This window comes from Melanaphis sacchari, unplaced genomic scaffold (genome assembly GCF_002803265.2).
Source record: "Melanaphis sacchari strain LSU unplaced genomic scaffold, SCAv2.0 Contig0_pilon_pilon, whole genome shotgun sequence".
NCBI classification, from domain to species: domain Eukaryota; kingdom Metazoa; phylum Arthropoda; class Insecta; order Hemiptera; family Aphididae; genus Melanaphis; species Melanaphis sacchari.
The window spans coordinates 19,382,219-19,399,511 of NW_020270366.1; the positions used below are offsets into that span (position 1 = coordinate 19,382,219).

Sequence of the window (17,293 nt, forward strand, 5' to 3'; positions counted from 1 at the left end):
TAAGTTTTGATAATATTATTTAGAATTGAAAATAATATTTTTTACAACACATAAAATATTATACTTATTATTGCAGTATCTACCTATACGGTTATACTTATACGTATTATTAGGTATAATACATTATAATTTATGAATGTCAATATAGTATTATCATTCAATTTTAAGTTTTGTGTTTTAAATTTTGTAAATACGTTGTTATGTAAAAAATGTAATAGATTTAAGACATGTTTATTGTTTATTAATTATGTTTATTAATATATCAAACCAAAAAAAAAAAAAGGTATAACAATAAAAATTAGATTTAAAAAAAATTATTGAGTATCAAAATATGGAAAAAGACTGTGAAAATACAGGTAAAATAAAAAAATAATTCGTTAAATTTTTTTTTGAATTATGCTCAATTTCACTATATTTTAATTTATCTTATATAAACACATCACCAAATTAATTTATGAAATTAAATTGTTAAGTGGTGATGTAGTGTATTGTATTAGTTTCTTGAATAATATAACTAAACATTTAATTTAATTATACAATGTATTACATATTTTAAGACGTAGAAAAAGAAGTATGGAAATCAAAATATTTGCTGATGCAGCATGAATGGCGTTGCCAGCAAAATACAATTGGTCGATTGGAAATTCAAACGATGAAACTCCAATCTCAGCTGAAACAACAATCTCAATTTTGTTCAAAGGCTGGGTACATATTAGGTTATTGTTTGTGGAAAGCCACTCAGATTCCAGACGTCATAAACATAATTCTTGTTAAAGTAAATAAACTCAATAAAAATACAACTAAAATATTATCATTAAGATGTAAACAAATAATTATGTACGAGAATATTATCGTAAATTAATAAGTATCAATAGACAATAATAATGTTAGTACTATGGTCAGGTTTAGGTTGTTAGATAAAATTAAAAAAAATCAATCAATAAAGAAAAAAAATATAAGTATCTATATTATAGATTATATTATTATTATTATTCGTATTTCGTATTCCATACTATGTTTTATTGTTTTTTTTAAGTCTTGAACCATGATGAATTCTTTATCTATGTGCGATTTGATTTCTGAGTATTACTACAATTAGTAAAGCCGTTTAAATTTATAAACTTTGATACTATAAATTCAAAATATCTGAGCAGGGGTTTTCATGTTAGTCAATAATTTAATTTATGAAGTGTGTATTATAATAAATATATATTGACGTCATTTATGGAATGTAGGGGTGTTTGGATATGGGAATTAACATCTCATAGATTGTCTGAACAATGTTATTGGAAAAGACATAATACATGGATTAAAAATACGTTTCATAATTTACGAGTAAAAATGTCATTATTGATTATAGCATGTAGGCTTATTTTAACTATTTGTACTCCTCCGAAAATTAGATTAATAATAATGATAAAATGAACGACGTCGTTAATTATAATTTATAACTATTGATAATTAGCTAATTTAAACTATTCCTAGATGACAAACTATTACAGTGATATTATGGTTGAAAGGTTAAGTATTCAACATATTATTATATGGATGTAAGCAGTTTAGGAGTATTTTTGAATTAAAACCAATGACTAGTTGTTTGCAGTTTTTGCAATTCATTACGTTAATGTGTTTTTATGTGAATAATATTTACATGCATGCCATGTAATATTACTATCGTTACTGAAATATCTAAAATAGTTTTGGTCACAGTTGTAAGGTCACGGACCAAATGAAAAAATACGGGTTTTGAATATGCAAATGTATATTTTGCGTGGCTCTACTAGCTTAAATGGCGGATATCGCGCTGGTTATTTAGCGGAACGATGGAGCTACCTATTTGTTTTACATTTTTAATATTGTAACGTTTCTTTAATATTTGGACAATAATATTTATTCTTTAGAGGGTTGAGTTTTTAACATTTATAAGTTGTAGTATTTCTGTAATATAAAGTTAAAAATTGACATGATTGCAATCGATGCATAAAATAGGCTAAATTCATAAATTCTACAGAATAATTAGTTTAAATAAAATCAACTTTATTGAATAATACTGCAAATTCTTTGTTGAAAAACACATTTTTTAGAATTGATAATTACTTTGTGGTCGAATATTTCTATTTGGCTTGTAATTAAAATTAAAATTTACAATTGAAGAGTGAAATATAATTCAAGCCATAAAAAAGCAAAACATTTTTATGTATTACTTTGTGAAATGTTAAGAGAGGATTTCAGTGTTAATATAGGTACAATGAAACAATAAAACAAAAGAGTTGAACTTCCAGTATTTAAAATATTATAACTTAAGATGCATATAATACATTCTGAAGAATTTTCTAAGCATCTTTTTGTTATGTTTGAATTTATATAATACTTTATTTAAAAAATATACATATATAGTTATTTATATGTCCGTGCTATACATATATTATACTAAGATACTTCCGTATTGTAATCATTCATAATGACAAGACATACATTTTAAACTGGCCTTCGCTGTAAATTACGCGTAGATTTATCTTTACACGATAATATCTCTACTAATCAAATTGCAAACCTATGTTCTGTACTTCAAAATTTCACATTATTTTATTTTTTTATTTACTCCTGCAGGAAAAAATATTAGAACTATCTGAAATTATGAGCGGCGTACTTACGTCATTTAATGATACTTATCAATCAAAAATACCTATTACGGATACTGAAGAAACCAGATTTGTACTGAGCACCATCGGATTAGTATCCAATTTGTCCACAGTGGACGCAGGTCGACGATTCTTTTCACAAACTAGTAGTGGTAAAAATGTGATTCGACTTATAATTTGTATATTAATTCGCATTCCATCTCCATCTGCAAATCAGTTGAAAAAGTAAACAGTTATCTTCATAAATTTTAAAATTTTAGTAGTTTCAAGAATTACTAACAATAATATTATGACATTATTCAATTTTATTTTTTATTCTATTATTATACATGTCTTGTTTTTGGTTGAAAATATCTGTTTAAAATTATGCGAAACGTTATTTTTGATTAGTTTATAAAGTTATAACTGTTATGAATAAATAAAAATTCAAAATTTATTCCTACTATAATAATTAAGTATAGTGATTAATAATTTAATATGTTAAAAAAATATAATTAGTTAAATATAATAAATTATTTTTTCAATGTTTTCAATGTTCTTTTTTCCTGGGTCCCACAGTGTTATAGCTTTTTAAAGTTTCAATTAACTTATTTTTAGTACGACTTTATGTACGTATTATTTTTAACAATAAATATGGATATTATATTTGCGACTTATAGTACAATATTAAATCTTGCTTATTGTTGTTACCGACCGATGTAATATTTTTTATTTATTCTAAATCTAAAAAATGAGAAAGAAAATTATTTGTGTTTATATATATAATATTATGTTGAATCCACATAGTGAAACCACTCGTTTCATGGACTGGATATCCAAATTGTGAAATTTGTCAGATTGTGAATTTTGACGAAAATATATTATAATATGTACATCCATTTCATGAAATGGATAATACCTATTTTATGTACTTGCATAATTATTATAAAACATTTTTTTTTTTTTTTTTGTTATTTACTAATAAATTATATCATATTTAAATTAATAAAAAATTATAAATTATAAAAATATAATAAAATATAATATACGAGTGTCGAGTATAATTGTATAATATTATATTTTATAAATGACAGTGTTACCTATAAAGTATAATAAAATTATGAACCTAATAATATCCTTATTATTTATTTTTTCACAACAATTGATTATGACATCATCTATCACATTAACATAGCATTATTTTTAAAACATGCGCTCTGACTTTATCGGCAAGAATTTTTTGCCGTACACGAACAAGGCAAAAATCCTTGTACTCCTGAAATTTGTTAATTATTTATGGCACTAGAAATTCAATATTTTTATTAACTTGATCACTTGCGATAAATTGAATTGTTGATTTTTAGCATTTTGTTGCATTTTAGCAGCGCGTGCCCGGTTAGGTTAGGAACAATGTACGATGTCGACAGACGGCAATCATTACATAAGCTATGTTTGGCGGATTTATAGGTCCCCTGCCAACTTTTGTTAATTGCTTAATTTCAAAATCATCTGGTCTTTTTTTGTTTTCCTGTTAAAAATAATTTTAAATTAAGATCTAAAAGAATATTTTTTACCGTATTCTATTATCTACCTTGATCATTTTATCTGCAGCTATAATTTGACTTTCGTATCCACGTTCACATTGAATTTGTATTTTTTACTCGAATAGCATAATTAGAAGATAATTTTATTATTTTCAGCAATAGGTACCCGATAATAGCAATCTCACTTCAATCTTACAGATGCTGCAGACAATTAAGCGTTTTTCAATTTCCTTTATCTGAGATGTGTGTATGAGGTCTTCACCCGTTGTTAACTTTCTCAACAGTTCAAATGGTAAATTTTATGTAATTAGTTTATTTTTTGGGTCATTTCCAAATAACTAAACAAAATTTAATCCAATGTTCCATTTTTTGGCTTAGAAGCCATTCTTGCTCGTGACATCATGATTAGACCTTTCAATACTTTTCTGACTTTGAGGGTGTCAAAGACGTATGTCATATTTAATCGTCGTACAAAAATAAATAATAAGGATATTATTTATAATAATACTCCATAGGTAACACTGTCTTCTATAAAATATAATATACAATTATATATTGTAATATTATATAATATGTATAATAAATGTAATATATGTATGGTGTATGAAAAATAAATAAAAATATAATATAATATAATATAATTTATTGGTAAATAACAATAATAATTGTTTTATAATAATTACACAAATACACATTATAGATAAGTATTGTCCATTTCATAAATGGATGTTCATATAATGTATTTTCGTCAAAATTCACGACCTGGACAAATTTCACAATCTATAGATTCCAGTTCATGAAATGAATGGTTTTACTATGTGGATGCGATATACATGTATATTAAATAGTTCTATTTAAAATTCGTAATCTGTTGATAATTTCTTAAGCACGGTTTGACAGTACGTAGTGTTAAAAAGGTCGAAAAATATTTAATTAATTGTATTTTACACTGGCAGTAATAAATTCAAGTTAAGAAGAATTTGATTTTGTTTTGTCATAATATTATCGTAATCAAATCATAATTATGTACAATAGGTAGTAGCTATAAACATTATAATTATTAACTTGATTATAAAATTAATTTTCCAGAATTTCGTATTCGGCATTATACAACGTAAGCAATTATACAGTTAAAACATCATCACAGATTATAAATGCCGAATTAGTAACTGTAATAAATAATGACATTAAAGATGTAACTAACCCGAGAATTGAACCTGATCTAAGGTTTTTTGCATTAAAATTACTTCAGTCATTAATTCGTAATGTTTGTAATAAAGCTGCATATGATATACTCTTAAATAACGTAAGTATTAAGATATTTTGATTTAATTATTATGTAACTAGGTATTGAATATAATTTATATTTTATATTATGTTTGCCTATTATATCCACGTTATATGTATTTCTACTACAGTTTACTGATATTTTATACTTGTTTATTAAAATTGTTAAAATGCCTTATACCTAATTATTTAATTACAATTAAAATTAACTTTTATACGAAACCCTCATTTAATATTTTTCAAAACTTCTTTGTCGGTATCTTTATTTGAGTATTTATAGTTTTCACTTGATGTCTAATATTGTATATTATACATTTATCTACCTATGTAAATATATTTGTGGAGTAATAAAATATTCAGTGTTCAATCACTTTACAGATCGAACAGTCCCGATTAGTAAAATTGACATCCGCAGTAGACGCCGAAACTGAAAATATATCGAGAAATATATTGGACGCTTTCAGAAAAGCAAAAGAACAATTCGAAACCAAAATTCCCATATCATAACAAATAAATATGTCATTGTACCATAACGTAATATTTCAGCTAATATAGTGTCAATATTCGCTGGAATATACAAAATTTTGTATTTACGTAAATTTTTATCATTTTATAATAGTAACGTACATATCAATCTAAAAGTTAAATAATTAGAGCTAATAATATGAACTTTTCATATTTCGAATAATTATTTTTTCTCATACATGATCGATATAACTGTACAATATGTTAAAACGGCAAAGAAATTTCACAAAAACAAATCACGTATACATAGACATTTGAAAATACAATACGAAATCAAAGAGTGGCGTATTCTTAAAAACATGCATCCGATCGAATCGCAAAAAAACTGTTGTGGCCTGTGCTGTGTAGGGGCAGAATACAATTCTATTATGGTTTAGACGTTATCTAATGTACTGTATCGCAACAGTGATAGCACAACGTAACTGTACGGTATAGTAGTAGAAGGTGGTACAATACACTCACGAGTTCTTTCAGGAAATTATCATTATTCGGATGATGCTGCACCATGTAATCAACAAAAAGTGATAGACCGAGCGAGGAAACTTTATGGGCATTGAAAAAAAAGAAAATTATTCACATCTTCATAAAAATGTTAACACTGCAGTTCTGTCTAGATTATTTACGATAACAAAATGTCTGGGTATAGAACAATATATAGGTAGTCAAATAGATGCAGGTCTACAAGACTACAACGGGTTTTTACTTTTTACAACCTTTCGTCGTTGTTAATTGGTAGTCGTTTTATGGATTTTTAATTGCAACGTCAAACGATTATAAAATATGATATTATACACTACGACAAATTATAATTAGGGCGTTATGTTATGAGGTGTCGTGTGAAATGACACTTGACAGTCTATTAAAGACTATCGTTCGAATATGTACGATATAAATGTGTAATACTTATGTGTTTTATTAGCAAACAATGTACTAATTCATGGATCGCATAATTATTATTTTGCAAATAGTTAATAAATAATTATCGGACTGTGTAAAAAACATTGAGCCTCGTGTTCTACGAATAAAAAACGAGAAAAGTTTCTTCTCGCAAGCAAAAAAGACGTGCAATGCAAGTTGTAAGCCTAATGCAACAGGTAATTACTGATTACTCATTTTCAAGTGAGAACATTGAAAAAAATATTTGAAAAAATAAAGATAGCATTGTCGTCTTTAAATCCAATGGTATTACGCTTTACGAGACTTGCTGACAAAATTAAGTGTAATTGTCGAACGTAGTCCCTCAATATCGTACGCGTTTAACCTAAAACGAAAAAAAATATGGAAAAAATAAATAAGGACAACGGATTTAAAATTGCAAGTATTTTGTTTTGTTTTTAATCGGGGGATGTATAATTTTTCAAGAAATTAAAGCTGTTTGCTTTCCACTTTCCAGACGCCACTTGTCAGTCAACTTGTCGGGACCGAACTATAACTTTACTATGAGGCGTTTAATGCTCCTCAGGGGTAAAATAACGATTGTACTACGTGATGATCTATTGTGTTAAAAAATATTTTTTTAAACGTATTTAAACACAGCGATAGAACAGTTTTCACCGTCAAATTTATCATAAAGCGATTCGAGTTCCCATAGCCCCCCCCCTCCACGAAAATCAGCCTAAATGTCATCTTCAGTCGAATACGACACAAACGATCTACGGCGTTCGGACGTCGAAATCGTCTGAAATCGCAACGAACAGGACAGGTGTTGTAGTCGCTGATCGAACAGATCATAATATTATTGTAGGACTCGTCCACAGGTGTTCTCGATCGTACAAGTCACCGTGCACCGTCTGGGCGACGTCCAAACGAAGTGACGCCGTCACCGCCGCCCGCTGGCTTCGAAACCCGTTCTCCGTGTCCGCTGTAATGTGTCCGGTGACGCGACGTCCGCATACCGCACCGCCGCTGTCTTTTGCCGTCGAAGACGTGCGCATAAATGGTCGCGTCATGACGACCGGGAAGACAACCGTCGTTGATGTAAATATTACAATAATATTGTTTTTATAGTTTTGTGAGTTTATTTTTTCTGTCTTTTCGATTTCATACTTGATGGGGTCGCTTAAACTAGTCGAAACGCCGAGTACAGTCGTTCAAACTAGTGCCGTCGGTTGTCCTCCGATGACGTGGCGTGTTACGAACTCGAAACCGCAATAGGTTGAAAAATGTACAAAACGGTGCACCGCGTCCAAGTTGTGTTGGTAGGTAATAATTATCACTTTAACAAATCGCGTGAAACATTAATATTATAATTATTATTATTATAGGTACTTTATTCTCAGTTGTGTAGCATAGAGAATAATGTTTCTCGATGTTAAATTTGTAATGACAAGTATATAGTTGTATAAAATAACACATTGCAACTAAACCAGAGTTAATTTAGCTATCTCAATTAGTAATTACAATAATTATTTAGTTTTGGAATATTTAAGTAAATTTTACAAGGCTTTGTATGTTAAAATCAATATTATTGAGTTTGATTTCGTCATCTAAGGTATACAAATGTCGAATAAGAGAAAAGTTAGTGTCTTCTAAGAATATCAAAGTATATAAGTAATAACTGTTTTACTATTGTAACAAATCTGCACGACAATCCCTCCCGAAATTGCATTAAAAATATACGTACATATTTACATTTACAACATCTTTGATAATACATGACAAATCTATGTTATAATATTACGCAATTTAGTCAATACGTAATATGTAAACATAACACAAAACAACTGATTTTTCAGTGTTTCTATTGACGAAACTATGCCAAACCATTTTTGCTCGCAATGCCGCATTATATTACAATAAATTAATAATACATTACCAAGTTAATTATATTATTATGTTTTAATAGTTTAAATGTACAATGATGACATTAGGTTTAAAAAAAAATAATAGGCGATATATTATAACCTTGCATAGTCTGCATATTTTACACATATGCATATGAAGTAGTATCTTCTTACCGTTATGCCGTTATGAGGACGCCACACCCGCACGTGTTATCTCCGTCTTACATACATGCAACATACCAAATTTTCGTTCAGCAGAATCCGTTTTATGTTGTTAGCTTTAATATTAGAGTAAATTAATCCATTATTAAACTTAAAGGTAAGAATTTTATCTAGGCCATCATATAGACTTTTATTTAGTTATATTATTATATTAAAGTGAATTATGAACATTCTAAAGTTTTAATATTTTACATAGCTATAACTTAGTTTAAAATTAAAATATTAACAAAAACCTAAGTGATGGCCTAGATAAAGTTCTCATCTTTAAGTTTGATTATAGGTTAATTTACTTTAATAATAAAGCTAACAACATAAAATGGATTCTACTGAATAAAAATTTGTTATATTGTATGTTTGTAAGACGAAGATAACACATGCGTGTGTGGTGTCTTCGTAACGGCATAATGGTGAGATAAGATACTACTTTATATGCATATATGCAAAATGTTAAAACCTAACCTTACCTAACGTTACCCAGTGAATTTTTGTTGAACTATATTTTTTTCCAAATCATGCATTTCTTAGATATATATCTATGTACTATCTGATGTACTTTTTATGCATTTTTTAGCCATTTAATTTCATAAGCGACCATGAATAATTCAAAAATGAAATTTTTTTGATATTATGACAAACACGACCTCTTAGTAACAAAGATATGTAAAGAAAATGATTATTTTATGTCATTTTACGGAGCCAAATTTTGTCGAATGTTATTACGTATCTGAGGTTGTAGGTCTGACGTGGGCTCACAGTGTAGTGTTGTAACGTGACGTGTTGTGTTAAGCTACTGTGAAACGGACTTTATATTGAATTATTGGAACAAAAATCAAATTTTAGAACTTAATAAGCTATAGTTTTCTATAGAGAGTGTCGAATGACACCATCACGAGACATGTTGTATGATATTTGTACTGTGTACAATGCAATTATGAACCCGCACGACCATAACGTTTTTAAACAAAACTATAGTTTACAATAATTCATCTAATGGACAAACATTATCTCAAAAATATAAAGACTATTAAACATTTTTTGGAGGTCTGTTTTTTAAAATTACATAAAAATTGATCGTTTTGTTTATTTTTATTTTTTATTTATTAATATATTATCCCAAAATCAACCTTCGTATGTCATTTTAGAGAAATATGCAATTTTGAACTTGTATCCATATAAACCAATAGTCGGTGAACAATTCTTATTGAAAAGTATCCGAGATTAGACCGGAATACCGACTCTAAATAGTATAAAAATAAGAGCCTAAGGTTCTCGATGACTTTCTAAACTCTGGCAACCAAATCCGTTTTCCAGCGTCTGTAGAAGTCCTACACTAATGTATCAGTGTCTTATGTTATTGATTAAATGCAGTATACCAGAGGTATTCAAACTGTGCGTCGCGGGGCTCCCAGGGGCGTTGTGTAGTCGGTGAAGGGAGCCGTGGCAAAAAACCGGAAAATAAAATTAATGTAAAAACGTATAGCGATTATGTAAACGATAGTGAAACACACACGACCGGTTGAATGTGTATCAATATGCGTATAATTAATATAAATATAGTTTATAATATTTATTTATCGTCAATTATTTTCTTTATTACATATTTATTTGTAAATTGATTTATACAGTCGTATGATAAACGAAAAAAAATGTTAATATATTATAAAAAATTATATTTATAATAATATAACAATTGTTTTTTTTTGGTTATTACTTATTTAGGGGCCGTTAAAAAATTGTGAAGACAAAAAGAAACCGTAGTATGAAAAATTTTGAATACCTCTGCAGAAATTACTATTTGGGTTGATCTACACAATACGTTGTCACATCGTTATATTATTCGTGTTTAACCGATGGCAATTACTGGCGTGGCTCGGAATAAATGGTTCGCTAACTTCTGCAAACAAACATGTACGGTGCTCGCGCTACCTTTCATATATTACGATTTACGGTGGCTTAAAAATGTTTGGTTGTTTTGAATTCAAATAATATTTTTTTTTCTGTCATTCTCGTGTTTCGGGTATGAACTGGCGTCCGGGTTATCTTAATATTAGCACCGCACTCGGTACGAAAATTCCGTTACTTCAGCTACGTACTTATCTTCTTCTGTTATCGTATTGAAAAAATAAAACTGCTGCAGTGTTCCAAAAGGTGCAGATTTATATTGGAATCGGAATCACGGTCGGCAACGTAGCACATAATTGTTTGGTGTGGAATTATGAGTTATATCAATACCATAATATTATATTACCTAATTACCTGAACACTTGTTTTAATTTTAAAATGTAATTTTGCCGTTGACTTACACTTCAACATTCGTTTCCTAATGTATACCTATTCACGGTGTTTGTGAAGTCTTTATCAGTGTTTTTTATTTTTATTATTATTATTACACGGTTGCTTGACAAAATCACGTCCTTGAGATGATATCAATAACTGTAATGTAAGTATTATCAAACTATATAGATATTACAAACTGCTTAAATATTATGTGTCTATATTCTACATATTTACCTATACTACTAAGCTAGAACTACAGCTAAACGTGCTTAAACATTCTATATTTGTATACAGTTCGCGAAATTTGCTATTAATTAAATTCTTACAGTGTAAAGTTTTATTTTTCATTCGTTTATTTAGTATACAGCATTTACCGTAATTTACCAACGACCTACTAAGCATATAATTTATGTTTATATCAGACCAATAACAATACATGATTGATGTACAACTATACAAGGTATAAATCTGTTTAAATAATAATAGAAGTCTACATTTTAAATAAACACGTGATAATTATTAAGATTAGATAGTTGAAAAGAAAGAGTAAAGAGCATTGACTATAAATATTACATAATGGCTTCACTTCGTGTACTGTTGAGACTAGTATATGAAAATTAATAACCACTTGAGCTTAGTGTACTCAAAATTCCATTTTTAATAACAAAATTACCTTAGTTTTTGATAGTTATGAGGACATACCGTAAAACACTTAAATAATAAAAAAATTAAAACAATTAACTGATAAAGAAAACATAATATGAATAAAAATTTTTATGATATAAGTCACATTTTAAAAATAATATTATATGTTTCTTTTGGCCAAGTTCCTAGATTTACTAATGCACACAATTTAAGAGCTAATAACAGATAACACTGGTAGGTGCTCATATTCTAGTTCACGTTTTGTTAGGTATATATATATTGTCTATCGGAGTGAGCAATTATCATTTATCAGTACCTAACCTTTGATAGATATCCATATCGTAGAAAAAACTGGAAATACATAATAAAATGGAATCTAAATGTGTTATATTGAGGAATTGTATAAAGTTTGGACATCATTATCATTATTGTTGTCCTAGTGCGATTATTAAACAGCTAACACACAAGGAGATTTATAACTTTTTAATATTCTTTCTATAGAGAATAAAATATTTTAAATAAGTAAAAAAAAAATATGGGTCTGGAAAATCAAGTGGCTTTGGTGACTGGTGCAGCATCAGAAATTGGGTACGCTTACGTAAAGTGTTTACTTCAGAACAAAGTTAAGGTAGGAAAACAAAAATTTACAAATTATACTTATTTATACTTGCTTAGTTTGTCATGTTCCATAATACAATTAATAACAATTTAATATATTGAATTCAGGTGTTACTCTGTGATGTTAATGTCAACGAATGTCAAGTTATTTCACATAAATTCCTAAAAGAGTTTCAAAATATCAATATACTCTCGATAAAATGTGATGTTACTAATGAAGATGAATTTGAAAGTGAGAATATTAAATATTTTTAAATTATTTTTCTTTCAGCGAGTTATTCGTGTAATTCAATAGGTTTTACGTAAATATTCTTTTTAAATCAATCATGTTATTCATATTAAACTATTTAAAATATTTTGAGAATCATCTAATAATATTTTATTTTTTTCTGAAGTCAACGACTTTTATTAAATATTCTTTTATAGATGCTTTTAAAACATGTATCAAGCATTTTGGTCAATTGGACATTGTTATTAATAACGCTGGTGTTTTCGATAATTCAATTGAACAACGATGGTCTGCTACAGTAAATATAAATTACGTGAGTTAAAGTGGTAATTGAACGCATTTGATTTTTATGGGTGATATATTAACTGTGTTTACGGAACTAATACTTACCTATTTAATTTGACGAGTTGACAAAACGTAAATATTTATTAAGTCAACTTATATTGATATTACTGTGGAAAAAGGAAATCGTTTGATTTTCCTCGAGTATTCATCACCGATATTATAACGTGGCACGCATAGAATAATATAACTTGATATTAACATATCAATATCCATGCGTAGGCGCAATTGATAAAAAAATCTATTAAATCCTAAGAGTTTTTAATAATTTATTGCACTATGAAGTAACACTGTTTTAAGTCTTAAAATATGGTTGGTGAACATCTACAATATTTTTTTTTTAGGGCGGAGTCGTCAGAGGTACATTACTGGCTATTAAGTATATGGGAATTCCCAACGGAGGTAAAGGCGGAACAGTAATACAGACGTCTTCTTTGATGGTTTTCGGTGACAGTTATTGTAATCCCATATACTTGTCTACGAAAAAATATATGATGGAATTTACGAAAAGTTTTGGAGTACGTTTATCTGTATTTTAGATTAATATTACTAATCACTATTTAGTGTACATCACGATACGTGTCTTATAATATAATTAGTGATTTTGTTTTATGTTAAAATTTTGAAGAAAAAACATCATTTCAGTCTTCATGGTGTAAGAATTATTACATTGTGTCCGGAATTTACTGCTATTAATAATTGTGTAAGACCAGTTTGTAAAAATGAAATGGTGCACAAAAATGGAGACCGTGTCGAGGAGCTTGAAGATTCAAAAAATAATCAACTGTACACGAAAACACAAAAGTAAGTAATATTTTTATTTTATTTCAATATGTGTGTACTTAAGTACCAATATTGTTTTCAAAATCTATGTACGCAACCGAAAATTGATTTAGAATATTTTGGCAAATAATACCTAATAAAAAACTTTTTAAAGTTTTTAAAGGACACAACCGTGTCAGTGTGTCACAATTTACATTAGCTAAATCATAAAATCTAGGGTCATACAAACATCATGTTTATAAATAATGTTCCAATTTTTATTTTTACTATTTCGAGATTGAATGCCTAGTCCCCAGAAAGCAGTAGTTTGAGTTTCTCTTGTATAATAATACATTTTTATAGTGCGCTTCGTTCTCAGGGAGGGGTATTGGGTGTACGAACTACAAACGAATTAGATGGGTACATTCAATACAGCCATTAACATTTTTATATTTAACAGTTTACGAGTTCACTATTACATTACAGTGCCTATTTTTATTTGTCGATTTTCGTATTATCCACATTATAGTACAGCACATAAAAATGTGGGGGACTTCATTATTTTTATTAAAATAAATATGTGATCAATAATCATACATGTGTTTTAGATTCTGGACGGAGTAATGAATTTATTGATTTGAAAATTTGTTTTTTTTTGTGTATGTCAACACTTTTTTAAGCAGTAAAATAGTTAAATCTTAAACATCTATATATTTTTTGATAGAAAAGTGAATTTAGTGGATATTGTAGATGTTCAAACTTAAAAAAAACCCAGTAATTTTCTTAATAATTGTAAAAAATTGGAATTTTTACGCAAAACCAGTTTAGGTTATACGAATTTATTTTTATTACTTTATCGTATTTACAGAAAAAAGTTATTAAATTTTTTGCTTTATAAGTTGGTATAAATGGTATAATATGATATGAATATATTTTATTGTATTAATTAAATACTACTAATAAAATAAATGCAATATTTTTGAAAAAAATAGAATCACTATTTAAAGTATTAAAAGTTAAATAAATTACTTTAATAGCTGTATAAAAAAAATTTATTACTTGGTGCTATAGATTACTTGACTGTTTCCGTTCAGAATCGTTTTTTTGTGGACAATGATGTGTCATTGAATTCAAATTAACACACCTATAAAAGTGACCTAATCGACAACTAATCTATAGCAGAGCAGTACCACTTATACCTGTTACCTACCTTTTTAATGCTGATTTTTAATAACAAACAATTTGCTTACAATAATTTATATGTGTTCAAAGCTAGAATTTCGATAAAAATACATTTAGATTGTTAAAATTTGTAAACTATTTTGTAGTTTAAAGTGTATACCAGGGGTCACCAACCTTTTCAATTCGTTGATAGTCGAATTATAACTGATAACAGTAAACTATTTCCACTATCGCATAACTGACCTATAATGGTAAATTTAATATATATATATATATAGAATTCAATATAGCAATTATCCGATTATTTAATATGCAATCGAACAATAATGGTAAAATTAATTTTTATTTGTGATTGACTGGTTAGTGGTTACGACCCTCCTGGTTATATCTATAAGGTTTAAAAATGCATGACAATGTTCCATAAAAATTTTGTTTAAAATAATGATAAAAAAGAAAAAAAGTTGAGCGTAATTCTACAAATATTTTTATCAGTGTCAGCAATTTAAATTTTTACGAACTTGGATATTTATTTATAAAATAACAATTCTCATCATATAGTTTTAGTTTTTTTTTTTTTTACTTAATCAATAAATCATAGAAATTCGAATATTCCACTGTTATTTAATTTATGATTTTTTAGATTCAATAGAATTTTCAAAATATCTAGACACATTTTTAACTATTTATCTATTTTATCTATAGACATTTAATTAATTAGATTTTTTTTTTATTGTTGATAAAAATATTAAGGTTGCATTATAAATATTTTAATTGTACTATTTAAAATATTATGTGTGTTGAAAATTATCGAATTTTGTGGTCTTAGATAATCAATTATTTCGTAACTTAAATTATTGTCACAGCTATAGAAAAAATGTTGAAGCTAGGTATAAATTCTATTATCAGATTAAAAATAAGTTTCACGTTGTTTTTTAATTTATTAAAATAATGTAAATATACACTTTATTGTTTTGTATGGAACATAACAAATGTTACATGCAACAATAGAGGGCTCTCTTTCAGTATAGTGCTAATAAAATTAAAAATAGGTTTACACCACGAACATTGTAATATTATTGTTAAACATATACTGTTTATGTTAATACTTATCTAGGTATAGTTTTTATAACATTAATGAATTTCTAAACTATTGTCATTTATATAATGCCATCTAGTGGTTAATAATAGTAGCGATAAAAAATTTGCGATTATGTAAGATAATTTATCTTTTTGATAGAATTTAACAAATGGTTTTGTACGTAAGTACATTACGATCACTGGACACAGCATGCTCATATCGATCTTTTTTTTTGTACCTTGTATATTATTAGTTAACATAAGATTTGTACATAAGATTTTTAGAATTTTGTACATAAGATTAACGTGAATAAATGTAGCCAAGTGTAATAATTAGATAATAAAAAAAAACTTAGTACAGAGGTGCTCTTTATCAATCCTTGTTTATTGCTATAAAAAATTTAAAATTAGAAATTATTGTTCTATTGAAATTTGTATAAAAAACAGCATTAGTATGTATCAAAATTCAAGTGGTTCAAGTCCTTATATGACTATTGGTGATTGATGGAAATTAAATAAGATGTTATATCAAGTATGACCATATAAAACTGTCATAAAGTATCTTAAAGTTCTAAAGTATCTGTCTAATTAACCCTCATGAAGTTAGCAGCACAACTATAACAGACACTTATGAAATACATCCAATAAACTTGTTGATATGTTGGTATATATCTTTATCATTAGGTACTTAAACACCACGTCATATTTTTATGCATATCTATACACTATATAATATGGTATAATTATTTATCTGGTGTTGGCACATGGATAAAACCAGAATCCCTAACAATGATCAATTTATATATTCATCATAATATATTGTACATAACAATTATTTAAGTACACAACAACACAACACGTTTACAATAATAATATTTATTTTATGAACTTATTTACTAGGCCAGATAACATCGGGAAAGCTTTGATTACAGTTTTGGAACTTGGGAAGACTGGAGAGACATGGATTGTCGAAGATAACAAACCACCACGACTAATTGATTATTAAATATGATTGTATTTATTTTTTCATTAATGATAAAAAAAGAAAAAAAAACCATTGTAATGTTTTATATTTAAGTCAATACTTTTAATTTTAATTTTATTATTGAGGTAAATTAAATTCTAGTTAAATTTTCAAAGTAAAATGTAAATTATTATTGTATATTTATTTCATGTAGG

The 17,293-nt window shown here is 27.4% G+C and overlaps 2 protein-coding genes across 5 annotated transcripts; both read left to right on the forward strand.

Moving 5' to 3' along the window:
* Nucleotides 1–331: 331 nt before the first annotated feature.
* On the forward strand, nucleotides 332–5,959 carry LOC112599728. Its single transcript, XM_025346775.1, has 5 exons — nucleotides 332–356; nucleotides 558–775; nucleotides 2,611–2,867; nucleotides 5,255–5,471; nucleotides 5,831–5,959. Exons 1-5 carry the CDS (start codon nucleotides 332–334, stop codon nucleotides 5,957–5,959), a joined length of 846 nt encoding a protein of 281 aa, XP_025202560.1.
* A 1,898-nt stretch (nucleotides 5,960–7,857) lies between these two features.
* Nucleotides 7,858–17,179, forward strand: LOC112599707 (15-hydroxyprostaglandin dehydrogenase [NAD(+)]-like). 4 transcript variants are annotated; one of them, XM_025346744.1, is made up of 9 exons: nucleotides 7,858–7,954; nucleotides 8,046–8,175; nucleotides 10,702–11,422; nucleotides 12,406–12,532; nucleotides 12,631–12,754; nucleotides 12,949–13,064; nucleotides 13,438–13,611; nucleotides 13,722–13,897; nucleotides 17,015–17,179. In XM_025346744.1, exons 4-9 carry the CDS (start codon nucleotides 12,440–12,442, stop codon nucleotides 17,118–17,120), a joined length of 789 nt encoding a protein of 262 aa, XP_025202529.1. In that variant the 5' UTR covers nucleotides 7,858–7,954; nucleotides 8,046–8,175; nucleotides 10,702–11,422; nucleotides 12,406–12,439; the 3' UTR covers nucleotides 17,121–17,179. The 4 variants fall into 4 exon arrangements, with proteins under 4 accessions (XP_025202529.1, XP_025202521.1, XP_025202547.1 ...); XM_025346736.1 differs by lacking the exon at nucleotides 10,702–11,422 and having other exon boundaries at nucleotides 7,861–8,175; XM_025346754.1 differs by lacking the exons at nucleotides 7,858–7,954; nucleotides 8,046–8,175; nucleotides 10,702–11,422 and adding an exon at nucleotides 11,680–11,719.
* The last annotated feature ends 114 nt before the right edge of the window (nucleotides 17,180–17,293 follow it).